Below are 18,238 nucleotides of genomic sequence, written 5' to 3'. Positions count from 1 at the left end.
TCCACCTCTGCCTCTCTCTCTCTCTCTCTGCCAGCTCTATTCCCTCTTCCCCCTCGGTTGCCCTGAGGCTGACCCCGATTCCCACATCTCCTCCTCTGATTCGACTGCTGGAGGGGCCGGAGAACGACAGGCCCTTGTTGCCCAGGATTGGGGTTGAAAATAGAAGGAGGAAGCACTGTGTGCATCAAGGCAGGATAATGCCAGGCCCAAGAAAACAGGAATAGGAGCTGAGTTCAAACCACTTGGGAGTTTGTTACGTGCTACCGATATCCAAAAACCTGATCTACTAAAGGGCCAAGGAAAACTGATAGCAATAGGACTTATGCACCGCTTCACAACCCTCTCTTAAGCGGTTTACAGAGCCAGCCTCTTTTCCCTCCACCAAGGGTCTCCTGCTTGATCAGGGGGCTGGACTAGAAGACCTCCAAGCTCCCTTCCGACTCTCTTATTCTGTCTCCGGAATGTTGATAGGCCTTGTTCCTCAATCTCCTGCCCTCGCTCAGCCAGCAAAGGGGCCGCCATTTGTCTCCTGGACAGGTGGTTGGAAAGTGATATTAATGGCTTAGGAGGGGAGGAACGAGGCTGGTTCTCCACGCGCCGTTGTCCCCGCGTGTTGGACAGCATGCGGGCAAGACGAATGAGAAATCTAAGAGGCCGGTAAATATCTATCATGATTACAGGGGAAAACCCACCAAGGGAAAAAAAACCCATCATTAACTGTTCATCGCTCAACTCTCCTCGCACAGGAAAAAGAGCCATGCGGGTGATCAGTCAGGATTAACCGTGATTACATACCAAAGAGGTTTATGAAGAATGATGAAAAGGGAGTGTGTGTGTGTGTGTGTATCAAGAAATAAAGCTATCAAAAGCCCGGTACTCTTCAACATCTTCATCAATGATTTGGATGAGGGTATAAATGGGGAACTCATCAAATTTGCAGATGACACCAAGCTGGCAGGAATAGCCAACACTCCAGAAGACAGGCTCAAGATACAGAAGGATCTTGACAAACCTGAACATTGGGCACTGTATAACAAAATGAAATTCAATGGTGAAAAGAGTCAGGTTCTACATTTAGGCAAGAAAAACGAAATGCACAGATAGAGTATAGGTGGCACCTTGCTCAATAGTAGTAACTGTGAGAGGGATCTTGGAGTCCTAGTGGACAACCGTTTAAATAGGAGCCAGCCGTGTGCAGCAGCTGCCAAAGAAGCCAACACAGTTCTAGGCTGCATCAACAGAGGGATAGAATCAAGATCACGGGAAGGGTTAATACCGCTTTATAAGGCCTTGGGAAGGCCACACGTGGAATACGGCATTCAGTTTTGGTCGCCACAATGTAAAAAAAGATGTAGAGACTCTAGAAAGAGTGCAGAGAAGAGCAACCAAGAGGATTTAGGGGACTGGAGGCTAAAACATATGAAGAACGGTTGCAGGAACTGGGTATGTCTAGCTTAATAGAAAAATGGGGAGACCTGATAGCAGTCTTCCAATATCTCAGGGGCTGCCACAAAGAAGAGGGAGTCAAGCTATTCTCCAAAGCACCTGAGGGTAGAACAAGAAGCAATGGGTGGAAACTAATCAAGGAGAGAAGCAACTTAGAACTGAGGAGGAATTTCCTGACAGTGAGGACCATTAATCAGCGGAACAGAAGTTGACTCCAGAAGTTGTGAATGCCCCAACACTGGAAATCTTTAAGATGTTGAATAGCCATTTGTCTGGAACGGTACAGGGTTTCCTGCCTAGGCAGGGGGTTGGTCTAGAAGACCTCCAAGGTCCCTTCCAACTCTGCTATTGTATTGTATAAAAAGCAAATCTGGCAAGGACTCATTTGGAGAATCCCCCTGCTCCCCCCACCAGCGGTGGGTTGCTCTTACCGCCGCTACCAGTACGCTGATCGCCGTCTGTCCGTGCACCACGCATGCGCAATCCACCGCCCCTGCGACACCAGGCTGCTTGCCGGGGGGTGCGCGCAGGCTCCGCACGCTGTGTGCGCGTGCGCAGCGTGCCTTTTGGCATAAAAACAGCCTATAGAGCGCGGGTGGGCCAAACGAGCCACCAGAACGGTACGCTGTCAGGTACTCTAGGCCACTACCAGAATGGCCGTACCGGTCAGGACCGGCAGAAACCCATCACTGCCCCCTCAAGGTTCCTGGTGGGAAACTGCTTATTATTTGCAAGAGTTTCACTTAACAACTGCGGCAAGGACAAAACACACTCAACAAATGTCTCTCTTAACAATGGACGTTTTGTGGAGGTCGTAGGCCGAGATCTATCTGTATTATGTGTATATTTTGCCAAACTTTATTGTATTATTATTATTAATATTAATATTATTATACTTTATTCATTCAATATGAAACTCCGTCAAGTGAACATTTAAAGATATGCCACAAATACCATTGACTGGTGCTAATGGCTGATACGGGTGGCTGACAGCATCCTAGGTGTCAACCAGGTTGATGTTCTTAAAATATATGAATTGTATGTTACCTGTATTATGTGCTTATTTTACCAAACTTTATTGTATTACTATTATAATTATAATAGTAATTATTAGTATTAATATTAGTATTAATATCTCTTTTATTCATTAAACTTGAAACTCAGTCAACTGAACATTATTATTATTATTATCACAACAACAGATTTGTATCACAGCGGCCAGTTGTTTCGCCGGATTTGGCATTGATTACTAGTCGGGCCCCACCCAGGGGCCTAGGACGTCGTAACGTATTTTCGTAATATGCGTGCGGATCCAAGCAATATTATTACTATTATTGTTGTTGTTGTTGTTGTTATGTTAATCTTTGGTGAGATTTACAGCCTTTGGGGCTGGTTGGTAGCTCAACAGTTCGAGTCCTAAGCAAGGACCTAGGAACTGTTAAGGTAACGTCGGAGGATATAAGCTGTTCCAAGTAGGGCGGTTTTTTGTAGAATCAGAATGTTCAAGTCTGATAAATTTAGAATTTCCAAATAGTGAGGGAGCCCTTTGGGTATTGCTCCAAGGGCTCCAATTACAATTATTATTATTATTATTGACTTTTATTCATTAAACATGAAACTCAGACAACTGAACATTTAAAACATTGTATCACAAATATCATTGATTATGATTATTATTTTGCAAAACTTTTATCGTATGATTTATTCGTGTTTTATCGTTAAGCTTTTCGGATTGGCTCCCTCTGCCCCTACATTTCCTCTCCCACCCCAAAAAATCACCTTCTTAAGGTCAGGCTTGTTCCCCAATTTTCCCGAGGACGACAAGGTGGTGACGGCAAAATTATTTTGGTCTTCGCAGTCCCGGATTTTCGATTCCTTGATCAAAGAGTCCAGTTTCTTCTTGGCGAGATTTTCCACCCGTTTCCGATTAGAAGAAGCCTGGAAGTCAAAAAACATGGACGTTATAAGCTACAAAAAATGCAGTTTCTCCTTGGTTTCTTTCCCAGCTAGTATTCAACAGTCCTCGAATTACGACAATTAGCTTAGTGAACATTCGAAGTTACCACATCACTGAAAAAAGAGATCTTAGGACCGTTTCCCCCACTAACGACAGTTGGAAGATCCCGTGAAAAAAATTCAGATGCTTGGCAACTGACATGTACTTATGACGGTCGCAGTGCCCCGGGGTCATGTGATCCCTTTTTGTGACCAAAGTCAAGAGAAAAGCCGAGATTCACTTAACTGTGTGACTAACTAAACAACTGCAATAGCAATAGCAGCTAGACTTATATACCGCTTCATAGGGCTCTCAGCCCTCTCTAAGCAGTTTACAGAGTCAGCATATCGCCCCCAACAACAATCTGGGTCCTCATTTAGAATTTAGAATTTAGAATTTTATTAGAATTTGTAGGCCGCCCTTTTCCCTGAGGGGACTCAGGGCGGCTCACACAAAAACTGGGAAAGGGGAATACAGACAGTAGGACAAAACATGTAATAAAATAGCAAACAACAAACACTCATCATTCGGGCGGGTAACTATCCTATCCCCAGGCCTGACGGGCGAGCCAGTTCTTCAAGGCTATGCGGAAGGCCTGGACGGTGGAGAGGGTACGAATCTCCACGGGGAGCTCGTTCCAAAGGGTCGGGGCTACTGCTGAGAAGGCCCTCCTCCTTGTAGTTGCCAGCCGACACTGGCTGGCCGATGGAATACGGAGGAGGCCTAATCTATGAGATCTTATCGGTCGTAGGGATGTAATTGGCAGAAGGCGGTCTCTCAAGTATCCAGATCCACTGCCATGTAGGGCTTTATGGGTGATTAATAGCACCTTGAAGCGCATCCGGAGATCAACAGGTAGCCAGCGCAGCTCGCGGAGGATAGGTGTTATGCGGGTGAATCGGGGTGCACCCGCAATCACTCGCGCGGCTGCATTCTGCACTAGCTGAAGTCGCCGGATGCTCCTCAAGGGCAGCCCCATGTAGAGCACATTGCAGTATTCCAGCCTAGAGGTCACAAGGGCCCGAGTGACTGTTGTGAGAGCCTCCCGATTCAGGTAGGGTCGCAACTGGCGCACCAGGCGAACCTGGGCGAATGCCCCCCTGGTCACAGCCGTTAAGTGGTGGTCAAATGACAGCTGTGGATCCAGGAGGACTCCCAAGTTGCGAACCCTCTCTGAGGGGTATAAAATTTGACCCCCCAGCCTGAGTGGTGGAATAATAGCCAAATCTTTGGGAGGGAAACACAACAGCCACTCGGTCTTTTCTGGGTTGAGCACAAGCTTGTTCACCCTCATCCAGTCCATAACGGCCTCAAGACCCCGGCTCATCACGTCAACCGCTTCATTGATTTGGCACGGGGCGGACAGATACAATTGAGTATCGTCCGCATATTGATGGTATCTAATCCCGTGCCTGCGGATGATCTCTCCCAGCGGTTTCATGTAGATGTTGAATAGTAGGGGGGATAAGACCGAACCCTGAGGCACCCCATAATTTAGGGGCCTAGGGGACGATCTCTGCCCCCCCACTAACACCGACTGCGACCTGTCCGAGAGGTAGGAGGAGAACCACCGTAACACGGTGCCTCCCACTCCCACCTCCCGCAGTCGTCGCAGAAGGATACCATGGTCGATGGTATCGAAAGCCGCTGAGAGGTCAAGGAGGACCAGGATGGAGGAACGTCCTTCATTTCACCCACCTCGGAAGGATGGAAGGCTGAGTCAACCTTGAGCCGGTGAGATTAGAACCGCTGAACTACAGATAACAGACAGTCGAAGTGGCCTGCAGTACTGCACCCCTAACCACTGCGCCACCTCTGCAGTGATTCACTTAACAACGGTGGCAAGAAAGGTCGTATAGAAGAGGTGCAAAACTCACACAGAACAACTCTTTTTACTTAGCGACGGAAAGTTTGGGGTCCATTGTGGTCGTTTAAGTCGAGGACTTAAGTGGACTAAAGAAGGAAAGCCAAAAACACACGGAGCCAAAAGTGAATTTAATCACATTTTCTCTCGACAGGCTATTATACGGTCTTGCGTTTATATTATACAGGTATTATTATGACCTAGTTGCGCTTCAAACATGACTTGGGTTTAACCAAGCAGCTAAAAAAAAAAAAAAAAAATCAATCACAATCACAGCGTTCCTTGAGTGACGAGCCTATGAATATTTGATGAGCCGTTACCCAGATGTTTTTTTTTCTGTCCAATTGTTTTTAGATTAGGCACATGGAAAATGTCAAAGCAGAAATAAGACGGACGGATTTGCTGCCCGTTCTCCAGAACTGTTACCGTCAAAGGCCAGAAGAACTCAAAGGGTAAAGGGGGGTAGCAAAATTAGTTTTGTCTCTGCAATTATGCGAGTAATTCAAAATTATTTGTGGAGCTGCAAAGGTTTCAATAAAGCAGGATCACAGAACTCAACGGGCAGAAATATGAAGAATTTAAGCTTTCCAATTCTGCACAACTCTTTGTTAAGGTGACTCCAGTTGGACGGAACTCTTTTTAAAACGCGGGACTCGGAACTGGGAAAAACCATTCCGATTTCCACCGAGGGACCCGGTGGCTCAGTGGCTAAGATGCCGAGGTTGTCAATCAGAAAGGTCGGCAGTTCGGGGGTTCGAATCCCTAGGGCCATGTAACGGAGGGAGCTCCGTGACTTGTCCCAGCTTCTGCCAACCTAGCAGTTTGAAAGCACGTAGAAAAATAGGGACCACTAATTTTGGTGGGAAGGGAACAGCATTCCGTGCGCCTTCGGGAGTTGAGTCCTGCCGGCCACATGACCACGGAGATGTCTTCAGACAGCGCTGGCTCTTCGGCTTTGAAACGGAGATGAGCAGCACCCCCTAGAGTCGGGAACAACTAGCAGATATGTGCGAGGGGAACATTTACCTTTAATAATAGTAACAATAACATTCTTTACTTGTATTTATGGAGCTGAGGTGGCACAGTGGTTAAATGCAGCACTGCAGGCTACTTCAGCTGACTGCAGTTCTGCAGTTCGGCTGTTCAAATCTCACCGGCTCAGGGTTGACTCAGCCTTCCATCCTTCCGAGGTGGGTAAAATGAGGACCCGGATTGTTGTTGGGGGCGATATGCTGACTCTGTAAACCGCTCAGAGAGGGCTGAAAGCCCTATGAAGCGGTATATAAGTCTAACTGCTATTGCTATTGCTATTGTATATCATGGTATTCTTCCAGGACAAAGAAGATACAGAATATTTTTCTTAATTTGGGATTTGTCTTACCAACGGTTAGATAATAAAGGTAGAAATTAGAAGTTGGAAGAATACCATGATACACAAGTAAAGAATATTATTACTATTACTATGTCTATGTCAATTTTAAAAAAAGGAAAGTTTTCAGGTCTCCTCAATTTTGCTGAGACTGATTTTTCAACCCTGTCCTTTTCTGCTGTTTTTCTGACGCATATTTTTTAAAATAGGGCAGGCTAAAATTGTGCATTATGCATCCAGCTTACGGGCTGCGTCGCATTTCTTGCTCAGTTTTGTGGCCTCGGTTGAACAAGCTGTACTTTCCGAAGAGCCAAACCTCTGCTTCCTTAATTGGCCAAAGCACATGGCAAATAATGCTCTCTCTCTCTCTCTCTCTCAAAAAACAACAACAACATGTGGACTTTTTCTCTGCTTTTAGATCTACATGAACATGACTGGCCGTTCGCAGCTGGCCATCCAGATGCTGCCCAAGGAGGGGTTTAAGGGAGAGAGAGAGAAAACCAATTACAATCTAATGGAGATGGAGTTGGAGGAAAAAAGCGGAGCCGTGATTTTATGGAGTGGGGAGTTGGGTCTCTGGCAGAAAGCCACTTGAAGAGACGAGAAGCATTTGAAATGTGGAATTACGGGTGGCTGTTAGTTATAAGTTGGGTGGACAAAATCAGAAATGGGGAGGTGATAAGCCGCCAGGGAAAGCCGAGGGAAATCATCAAAACTGTAAAAAAAAAAAAAGCGAAAAGTTAAGAATATTTCGGACGTGTGATGCGACACCTGGAAAAAAATACTGCATCCTTCGTGTAATCCCTGCAGGGAAATATTGAAGGTGAACGAGATCCAGGCAGAAGAAGAACATCAAAAGGGACTGAGAAGAGAGGAGGCGCAGGAGAAGAAGAAAGGAAGAGGGGAAGAAGAAGAGGAAGAAGAAGAGGGGAGAAGAGAAGGAGAAGGAGAAGAAGAGAGGAAGAACAGGAAGAGAGAGGAGGAGGAAAAGAAGAAGCAGAAGAGAGGAGGAGGAGAAGCAGAAGAGGAGAGGAGGAAGAAGAGAAGAAGAAGGAGGAGAAGAAGAAGGAGGAGAAGAAGAAGAAAGGAGGAGGAGGAGAAGAAGAAAAAGAACGGAGGAGGAAGACAGGAGGAGGAAAAGAAGAGGAAGAAAAGGAAGAAGAGGAAGGAAGGAAGAAACAAAGAAACAAACATTACAAAAGACAGGAATTAAGAGGCACTTTTTTAGCTTTAGGATATTGGACCAAAGAGGAATGGTCGATGCTAAAAATTGCCGTTCAAACTCAGCTGCAGGTATATAAAATACCCACAGCAGGAAAACTGCCAAGGTTTCAATTATATTTTTTTAACGTTTTGCGACGACGGTAGCTCACACCTAGAAACAAGCAGTGTGTACCCATTAGATAAGCCCATAAGATTTTTTGGGGGAGGGGGGCAGAGGGGGAGCCATTGGGATGATATTTTGGGGGCTGTTCCAGCTTCAGAAGCGAAGCGGGAGCTGTCTCAGGTGCTGAAACAAGACAGGTGTGCTCAGAAAATACGACATATAATAAGAAAGTGATGGCAAATCTAGACAGCAGACTAAAAAGCAGAGACATCACCCTGCCAATCAAAGTGTGCCTAGCCAAGGCTGTGGTTTTCCCCAGTTGCCATGGATGGCTGTGAAGATTGGACCACAAGGAAGGCTGAGAGCCAAAGAATGGAGGCCTTTGAACTCTGGTGCTGGAGAAGAAGACTCCTGCATTGAGTCCCTTGGACGGCAAGGTCATCCAACCGGTCAGTCCTAGAGGAGATCCACCCTGACTGCTCTTTAGAAGGCCAGATCCTGAAGAGGAAACTCAAAGACTTTGGCCACCTAATGAGAAGGAAGAAGGACTCCCTGGAGAAGAGCCCAATGCTGGGAAAGATGGAGGGCAAGGGAAGAATTGGACAGCAGAGAAGGAGGTGGCTGGCTGGAGTCACCGAAGCAGTCGGCATGAGCTTCAATGGACTCCAGAGGATGGTAGAGGACAGGAAGGCCTGGAGGAACGTGGTCCATGGGGTTGTGTTGGGTCGGACGCGACTTTGCCACTAACAACAAAAATAAGAAGGAAATCTAGAGAAGCTGTTACTCTGTATCTTCCTAGTAAAAATTAATTCAGTTGACTGGATCCATAATAATACAAGGATTTTGGTAGACTCTGGATTCAACACTCCCAAGAAACTGTCAAAAATCTGATCTGATCCTTCTCTTCACTCATGAACGTCAAGAGCCTGGATTTCCTCTTTAGCAAACTCTCCCAATAGCACAAGGACAAAATAGTTTAAATGGTTATTACAATTTTTTTTAAGCAGAAGGACAAGAGGAGATTATGGTCCCTAATGCTTCCAATTTAACGTTTCAAGGCCTAATGTTATTGCTCCTCGTTTCCCGCCAACCATATCAGTAGATACGGTTTGGCAAGAAGTTCAAAAACTCCTTCTGTTGCATTGAAATATTAATTCATGATTAAACATTGATTTAGAGCAGGGGTTCCCAAGCGGGGGTCAATATTCCAGGGGTGCGAAAACATGGGTTTAGAAGTTTCAAAATTATAGCGTGTCAAAACATTCATGAATGGGAGAGACATGGGAACAAGGTCAGCCAATGAATAGGCATAACAACTAAGTCAGCCAATGGGAGCTTAAACAGATCGGAGTCTGTGCAGAGAATTGTAACAGAAACTTAAGCAGTCTGCTGCTCTGAGAAGTAAACTAGCAGCCTGTCTGGGCTTGTCTGCTAAAATGAAGCCAACTCCTTGTGTTTCCCTGTAACTCTCCTGTCTTGTATTTACTTGCAAGAACCAGCTGTTGGTATTGTACATGTATTCATCTATTCTTATGTATATAAAGAAGTTAATGAATCCTGCTGCATCAGTTATCCATGTGTGCGTCTGGATTTGAATTTATGCAACAAACTCTGACATAGTGTATATGTATATGCATATAATTGTTTATTTTTTTAAGGGGTGCGAAACTATATCAGAAGCATTCTAGGGGTGTGGCGTATAGAAAAGGTTGGGACTGGGAACCCCTGATTTAGAGGGATAAATACTGCTTGCAACAGCTGGCTTTCACTCTGCTTTCCACTTCAAAAGGACACAAGGGCTGGGAAATAAATAAAAGAGAAAGAAAGAAAAAAGAGGAACATCGGACCAAGAGAAGGCTGCTCACTGAATTAACAATTTTTTTCCCCATCTATGTGGGTCAAGGAAAAACGTAGCCTTAAAATGTTTTTTCCCTTAAAGAAAACATAATGGCCCATCACGATCAAGGGGTAATTTTCTTTTTCTCGGGATTATATAATTTGAAGTACAAGGGCAAGGAAGGCCCTGGGGGGATACATCGAATTTCCCAGCACATCAAAACCATGTTATGGCGCTAATAAGGGCAACTTTTTGGCTGTACGGCGTTGTAGGAAGATACATTTTTAATCAAGCAGGGAAAACACGGGAGCGCTACACTCTTTGCTGCTGTGAAATCCCTGCGTTTTCATTAACAGCCATGTTCAACAGCTGTACTCGATATTTGTACTTTATTTTTAAAAAATGAAAGACGGTGATTCAGTATGAATATGCATATGCATGCTAAAGGTAACAAACATGATTAATAATCTCCGCTGTATTGTGTAGAATATGGAGATTGATACAAAAACAATACGTTGAAATAATTAAAGAACAAGTTGAATAAGCAATAATGGATGACCTTAATGTAGCATAAATGTTGGTATTAATATTAGTTATATAGGTTTATTAAAGGTAGCAAATATGATTGATAATACTTTATCCATATTAAAACGTATGATAATTAAGATAGGGTGACTGGTATAAAAGTAATATATTGAAATATTGAATAACCAAACAATGAAAGATAATAATTGAATATAAAGATGTGTATTACTATTAGTATTATATAAGCTTGTTAAATGAAACAAATGTGATTAATACTAATTTTCTAGTATGAAATCAGTGGCGAAATTCAATTTTTGTTTCTACTGGTTCTTTGGGCGTGGCTCGGTGGGTGTGGTGTGGCTTGGTGGTGGCAGGGGAAGGATACTGCAAAATATCCATTCCCACCCCACTCTGGGGTCAGCCAGAGGTTGCATTTGCTGGTTCTCTGAACTACTCAGAATTTCTGCTACCGGTTCTCCGAACTACTCAAAATTTCCGCTACCGGTTCTCCGAACTACTCAAAATTTCCGCTATCTATTCTCTGAACTACTCAAAATTTCCACTATCTGTTCTCTGAACTACTCAAAATTTCCGCTATCTGTTCTCCGAACTACTCAAAATTTCCGCTACCGGTTCTCCGAACTACTCAAAATTTCCGCTATCTGTTCTCTGAACTACTCAAAATTTGTGCTACTGGTTCTCTGAACTACTCAAAATTTCCGCTATCTGTTCTCTGAACTACTCAAAATTTGTGCTACTGGTTCTCCGAACTACTCAAAATTTCCGCTATCTGTTCTCTGAACTACTCAAAATTTGTGCTACTGGTTCTCTGAACTACTCAAAATTTCTGCTACCGGTTCTCCAAACTACTCAAAATTTCCGCTACCGGTTCTCCAAACTACTCAAAATTTCTGCTATCTGCTCTCTGAACTACTCAAAATTTGTGCTACTGGTTCTCTGAAGTACTCAAAATTTCCACTACCGGTTTTCCAAACTACTCAAAATTTTCTCTACCGGTTCTCCAAACTACTCACAATTTCCGCTACCGGTTCTCTGAAGTACTCAAAACTTCCGCTACCGGTTTTCCAAACTACTCAAAATTTCCGCTACCAGTTCTCTGAACTACTCAAAATTTCTGCTAACGGTTCTCCAAACTACTCACAATTTCCGCTACCGGTTCTCCAGAATCTGTCAGAACCTGCTGGATTTCACCCCTGTATGAAATGTATGATAGTCAGGTACCATACTGTTCACACACTGATATGTTTGTAAAAGATTTTTTAAAAAGTATGGGGGGGGGGAATAATATTTGTATTTTATTTAGTCCGGGATGTTTAATTCCACCTTGTCCTGGGCTGCTCTTAGACAAAGTCTATCAGCGGTAGGCAAACAGCAGAAAGAGTTCTGTTGTGGCCAAGACATTTGGTGTGTTGGGTGTCTCGTGGACCAACACATCACAGATGGTGTTCTAACAGCACTGGGACAAAAGCCAGCAGGAAGGAAAGCCCTCGAAGTATGACCACAATAGAGCCAAAAAAATTTGTTGCTAAGTGAGACATGTTTCTCCATCCTTCTCCTTCCCCAGGTCAACCCCGAGGTGGTTGGGTTTGGTCAACAAGACTCGACTCTACCTGCCAATACTTACGTCCCCATTCATTAGCTTGCAGTCATCGTCCATCTCATCCGCGCTGTCCTCATCGGACACTTCGCCCTCTTCGGCGTCTTCACTTATGTTGGCGGGAAGTTTTTTCCCCTAGGAGGCAAAAACAGGTCACTAGGCGAGGACTAAACACCCAACGCCAACTGGCGTTCTCGTCGCTGTGCCAAAATCAAAGGAAGAATATCATTTATTGATGTCTTGCATAATTCCCTCTTTCCCCCCTATCCCCTATTCTCTTCTATCCCCTTTATCTCACTCTATCCATAGAGGAGAAAAGGGGAATTACGGACGACATCAATAAATTGAAGCAAGCTTATTAAGAGAGGTGGAGGTGGCAGAAACATGGGCTCAAGAGTAACCAGATGATCAGCTGTGCTTTAGAAGCTGATTTTTTATCCCCAACCGTGTTCAAAGCCAGAAAACGTACCGTATTTTTCAGAGTATAAGATGCTCCGAAGTATAAGACGCATCTAGATTTTTTTTTTGGGGGGGGGAGGGAGAAACAAGGGAAAAATATCTGCCTCTGCCTTCTAGCAATTTCCCTCCTTGCAACAAACAGTACAGACAATATACATCGTTTGTAGTGTTATATTTCAGAGTATACTTGTACAGATGCTGTTAAAATTGATGTGCTTTCTGGAAGTATAGTCATTCTCTGCTATTTAAAAGAATAGCACTTTTTTAAAAAACAATAGCACAAGCATTTATTTTGAAAAGCTTCTTCATTTTGTTAAGCTGTCTAGAACAATAATAAATAAAGCAGTCTTTAAAAAAACAAGTCTAATAATTCAAACATTCTATAGGCATTTATAGTTGTTGACTTACCTCCTTGCAGCAAACAGCCTGATTAGCATCTGCCTCCCAGCAGTTTGCCACGGGGAGCAAACAGCAAGTTTCACTTTCAATTCCTCCGGATCATTAGCTGTTACAGGCTGCAGGGATTGCTGTAGCTTATTGAAGGCCCCGTTTGCTGCAAAAAGTTAAATTGCTGGGAGGCAGAAGCCAAAGGGTTGGGGCTGGTGCATGGATGGGGCTACATTCAGTGTATAAGACGCACCCACATTTTCACCCTATTTTAGGGAGGGGCGCGTCTTATACTCCGAAAAATACAGTATGTGCTGAAGCTGACCAAATTAAGGACACTATCCAGAGGAATACCTGGTAGGCAGAATCCCCCCCCTCTTTTCCTCCCCAAAAAGTAAGGTGCATCTTATACTCCAGTGGGTCTTATACTCCGAAAAATACAGTATTTTCCTTCATCTGGCTTCAAATCTTGACCAAACTGCTTTCTTTCTAGCTAAACCTCCCTCCATCTCACCACAAAGAGAGTTTCCAACAGGGCAAAGGAGGGAGAGATATATATTTATCGATCAATAATTCTCGCCACAAAATCCCAGAAGGGGATTTTAGATTGATCGGCCGGTGCAGAAGCTGGCAAAAAAAAAAAAAAAAACCCGGTTAGGAGAGCAGAATGCGAAACCTGGATGAAAGCTTGAGTGGAAATGAATTGCTTTCGAGAGGCTCAAAGCCTCTCAAAAAAGCGAGCCTCGATGTGCACCACTCCAAAAATCCAATCACGGAGGAACTGGGCAGCTGCCACAGATTTTTCTAAAACTGTTTTTTTTTGGGGGGGGCGCAAAAGAATTAAACTCCTCGCAGCGTAAAGCGCAGAAACGAGGGAGGGAAAGTGCGGGGAAGAAAGAAGGGCTTAACTCAAAGAAAAATGTGTTTATTTAATTTTTTGATCATAGGTTTGGAAGGATCCGAGGGGCGAATGAATTAAAGTTTAATGACAACCCCGTTTAGTTACTTTAACCTCCTGGAGCAGGTCTGATTCAGCCCCCTGAAATGTGGTGGTGTGGCTACCATAAAAAAGGCCACTGAATCTTCCAATCGGTTTGAAGCCTTGGGGGTGCATCTAACTGGCCCAATGACAAAATCTCAATTGCAAGGGGCAACTTCATCTAAATACTTTTGGGTTGAGACTTGGCATGGTGCAAATGGCAAATTTCTTCTAAATTACTCCACTGGGCCCAAAGATGGACGGAGATTGGAGAAGATCTGGGAGAAAGTTGCTCCCCAGCTCGTCTTCTTTTGTAGTTCCCAGTTGGCCAAAAAGAAAAATTACATTGAATTGTTGTGGCCCACCAGCGGCCGGAAGAGCTGGCAGCAGAGTGAGGAGGTTGGGGAGGAACATGGGCCAGTCCTGGAATCTGGGGGAGGCTCTGATAAGGGCTCTGTGTCAGAGGCAGAGCTAGGCAGCTTAAATATAGCAACCCCGTTCCTTGGGAGAGACCAAGAGGAGGTTCTGGGCTGATTCCTGGCTGCCAGAGAGACGCCAACCAAATCTGATCCCTGGCTAAATGATGTTTATCTTGGTATTACCTTAACTAAGATTTTCCCCTTGAGGCTCTCTGGGGAAGGCAACTCGTTGGGATCCTCGTTGTTGACTGTGGACAAGTCCAGTTTGTCCCCCAGAATTTCAACCAGGTACTGGGCCATCTTTTTTTGCTGGGTCACACTGCAGTGGTTTTCGATGGACAAAATGACGGGGTATCTGAGCATGGGTGGAGAAAAGACACGGAAACATTAAGACACAAATTCTACCCTCTAGGCGAGGGTGGCGATATTTGCACCCAGTCTGCGAGAGTCTTTGCTTTTGCATTTTGTGACTTCTTTTATAACTCAATAAAAACGTTAAAATTAAAGGAAGAGTTTTCTGATTGAATTTGGCACCTTTTGACCACTGGAAACAAGGAATGCCAGGTGGGTGGGGGGAAAGAGGCTTATATTTAACAGAATAGAATAGAATAACCGAGTTGGAAGGGACCTTGGAGGTCTTCTAGTCCAACCCCCTTTGCTCAGGCAGGAAACCCTATACCGTTTCAGACAAATGGCTATCCAACATCTTCTTAAAGACTTCCAGTGTTGGGGCATTCACAACTTCTGGAGGCAACTTCTGTTCCACTGGTTAATTGTTCTCACTGTCAGGAAATTTCTCCTCAGTTCTAAGTTGCTTATTTTATTTTACAAAAATAAATAAATAAAAATAAATAAAAATAAATGTTAAAATAAATGTTAAAATAAATGTTAAAATAAATTTTAAAATAAAATAAAAAATAAAATAAAAATAAAATAAAAATAAAGAATAAAAAATGAATAAAAAATGAATAAAAAATGAAATAAAATAAAAAATAAAATAAAGAATAAAAAATAAGCTAAAAACTAAAAACTAAACTAAACACTAAACTAAACACTAAACTAAACTAAACATTAAACAAAACTAAACTAAACTTAAACTAAAACTAAACACTAAACTAAACACTAAACTAAGCTAAACTAAACTAAACCAAACCAAACACTAAACGAAACTAAACTAAACTTAATACTAAACTAAACTAAAAACTAAACTAAACTAAACACTAAACTAAACTAAACTAAACACTAAACTAAACTAAACTAAACCAAACCAAACCAAACACTAAACTAAACACTAAATTAAACTAAACACTATACTAAACACTAAACTAAACACTAAACTAAACATTAAACAAAACTAAACTAAACTAAAACTAAACACTAAACTAAACTAAACACTAAACTAAGCTAAACTAAACTAAACCAAACCAAACACTAAACTAAACTAAACTTAATACTAAACTAAACACTAAACTAAACTAAACTAAACACTAAACTAAAAACTAAACTAAACACTAAACACTAAACTAAACTAAACTAAACACAACACTAAACTAAACTAAACTAAACTAAACTAAACTAAACTAAACACTAAACTAAACCAAACCAAACCAAACCAAACCAAACCCTAAGCTGGTTTCATCCTAAGCAGGACTTTATTTCCAACTCCATCCCCCCCAGGTCTGAACGTGCAAATAGCAAGATAAAGGAATAAACGTCATGAAGCGGCTAGTCCTCAAGATGGAAAAAGCACCTACTCGCTTTTGATGAAGGCGTATTTGTTGATGGTCTCGACCACATCTTTGAAAAGGATCTTGGAGGTCAGAGTGTAGCCGTGATGGACAATCGGTTCGCCGTCCGGACCGTCCCAGCAGTCAACTGGAAAAGGTGAAAAGAGACCCCGGGGGCATTAAATCCATATTGTATGTTTTATTCCATGTCTTTTTTATTTCTGACTGGAACCAAGAATCACGCAGGAAAGTACATCTTTGGTGGGGTTTGAGGCTCCAGCTTTCAAAACCGCTAATGGGAAAAAGGGCTTCCGGAAGAATATGGACGGCATGGACCGAGGATGGTTTGAAAAGAACAGGATGAAAAATAAAAGCTGTTTAACACGAAGAAGCCGAACTGGGGAAAGGACGTAAAGAGTCAAAACTGAGTGGAGGGTGAACTAGATGCCTTCAAAAGTCCCCCCCCCCCAAACTCCATAGCATCAGTTACCATCCTCGTTCATCCCCCCCAGAGAGAGTCACACTCAACAAGGCTTGTAGCCATTGGTTTTATCTCCCTGCCTAACTTTGATCCAGGTAGAGAGGGATCCCTGCTGGGACACAAAAGGCCTTAAATTTGGCCGAGGTTCCCCGGGGGCTTTTGTCCCATCTGCCCTTTCTTACAGCTTCCCCAATCGTTCAAGTTTCTTCACAAGAGATCTGGAAAAATGAAAAAGAAAGGGAAGGGGGGGCAGAGAGACACAGAGAAAGACAGGGAGGGAGGGAATGAGAGAGAGGAGGGGGGGAGAGACAGAGAGAGGAGAGAGAGGGAAAGAGACAGAGAGAGAGGAGAAAGAGAGAGAGAGGGAAAGAGAGACAGAGGGAGGAGATAGAGGGAAAGAGACAGGGAGAGAGAAGAGAGAGAGGAGAGATAGAGAGAGAGGGAAAGAGACAGAAAGATGAGAGAGAGGGAAAGAGATAGGAGAGAAGGAGAGGAGAGAGAGGGAAAGAGACAGAGAGAGAGGAGAAAGAGAGGGAAAGAAAGACAAAGGGAGGAGAGAGAGGGAAAGAGTCAGGGAGAGAGAAGAGAGAGAGGAGAGAGAGGGAAAAAGACAGAAAGATAAGAGAGAGGAAAGAGATAGGGGAGAAGGAGAGACGGAGAGACAGAGAGGGGGGAAAGAGAGACAGAGAGAGGAGAGAGGGGGAAAGAAACAGAGAGAGGAAAAAGAGAAAGAGGAGAGAGAGGGAGGGAAAGAGACACAGAGAGGGAAAGAGACAGGGAAAGGGAAGGAAGAGAGGGAGAGGAGAGAGAGGGAGGGAGGGAGAGAGACAGACAGAGAAGGGGAAAGAGAGACAGAGAGGAAAGAGGGAAAGAGATAGAGGGAGAGGAGACAGAGAGAGAAAGGGTTAGGGTTAGACAGGGAGAGAAGAGAAAGAGAGAGAGAGGAGAGAGAGGGAGATAGGAAAAGAGAGACAGAGAGAGGAGAGAGAGGGAAAGAGACAGGAAGAGAGGAAAGAGATGGGAGAGGGGGAAAGAAAGAAAGAGAGGAGACAGAGAGAGAGGGAAAGAGAGACAGGGAAAGTGATACAGGGAGAGAAAGGAAGGAAAAGAGAGAGAAAGGGAGAGAGAAGAGAAAGACAGGGAGGGAGAGAGAGAAAGAAACGGGGAGTCGACAGAGAGAGCAAGAGAGCGACACAGCTTCGTCTATCTGGGGTGGGTGATAATAGGGAATCGTGGCCATCTTGCCATCCCACAGCTGGGTTTCTAAGCGGGGCAATTGGAAGGAGGGGCCCCCCCTGAACCTCACCTTCCACACACCGGCACCCGGACTGCAGCACCCAAGCGTACATGTCCACTCTCGACTGGGACATCAGCTGGTCTCCCATGAGGTAGGTGTTATGAGACGAGGCGATGAAATAGTGGCTCAGGGGGCGAGCCATGTCTTGGTTGATGTGGTAATGTTTGGGGTTGAAAATGTCCCCGGCGGGGCTGCGCATGTACGTGGTGAACCCTGTAAGGAGAAGGAAAAGGTCTTCATTCCAGGATGAACTTTGCGGGACGACGATGCTCTTTAACCCCATGGCTAAGAATTCCCAGAGAACTTGGCCTTGACAATCCCAGTGGCCATGTAATAAAAAAACGGGCACCTTCTATCACATGTGGTGGACTTGTACCAGATAGTTGGGGGCCAAGAGGCTGACTCTGTAAACCGCTTAGAGAGGGCTGTGAAAGCACTGTGAAGCGGTATATAAGTCTTAAGTACTATTGCTACCTTCCTCTCTTCCTTCCTCTCTTCCTTCCTTCC

General features: G+C 44.0%; 1 protein-coding gene across 1 annotated transcript in view; it reads right to left on the bottom strand.

The window, feature by feature from the left end:
- PLCH2 (phospholipase C eta 2) overlaps nt 1-18,238 on the bottom strand; it is an 85,630-nt gene that overhangs the window by 38,126 nt on the left and 29,266 nt on the right. The window contains 5 exon segments of the mRNA XM_087702436.1: nt 3,226-3,384; nt 12,010-12,117; nt 14,410-14,581; nt 15,981-16,101; nt 17,741-17,944. Coding sequence (XP_087558562.1) covers nt 3,226-3,384; nt 12,010-12,117; nt 14,410-14,581; nt 15,981-16,101; nt 17,741-17,944 — 764 coding nt within the window.

Source organism: Thamnophis sirtalis, unplaced genomic scaffold (genome assembly GCF_051295495.1).
Source record: "Thamnophis sirtalis isolate CommonGarterSnake01/CBP01778 unplaced genomic scaffold, rThaSir2_p1.2 scaffold_15, whole genome shotgun sequence".
NCBI lineage: Eukaryota > Metazoa > Chordata > Lepidosauria > Squamata > Natricidae > Thamnophis > Thamnophis sirtalis.
The sequence above is the reverse complement of the archived record's forward strand: the minus strand, read 5'-3'. Positions and strand labels throughout refer to the sequence as shown.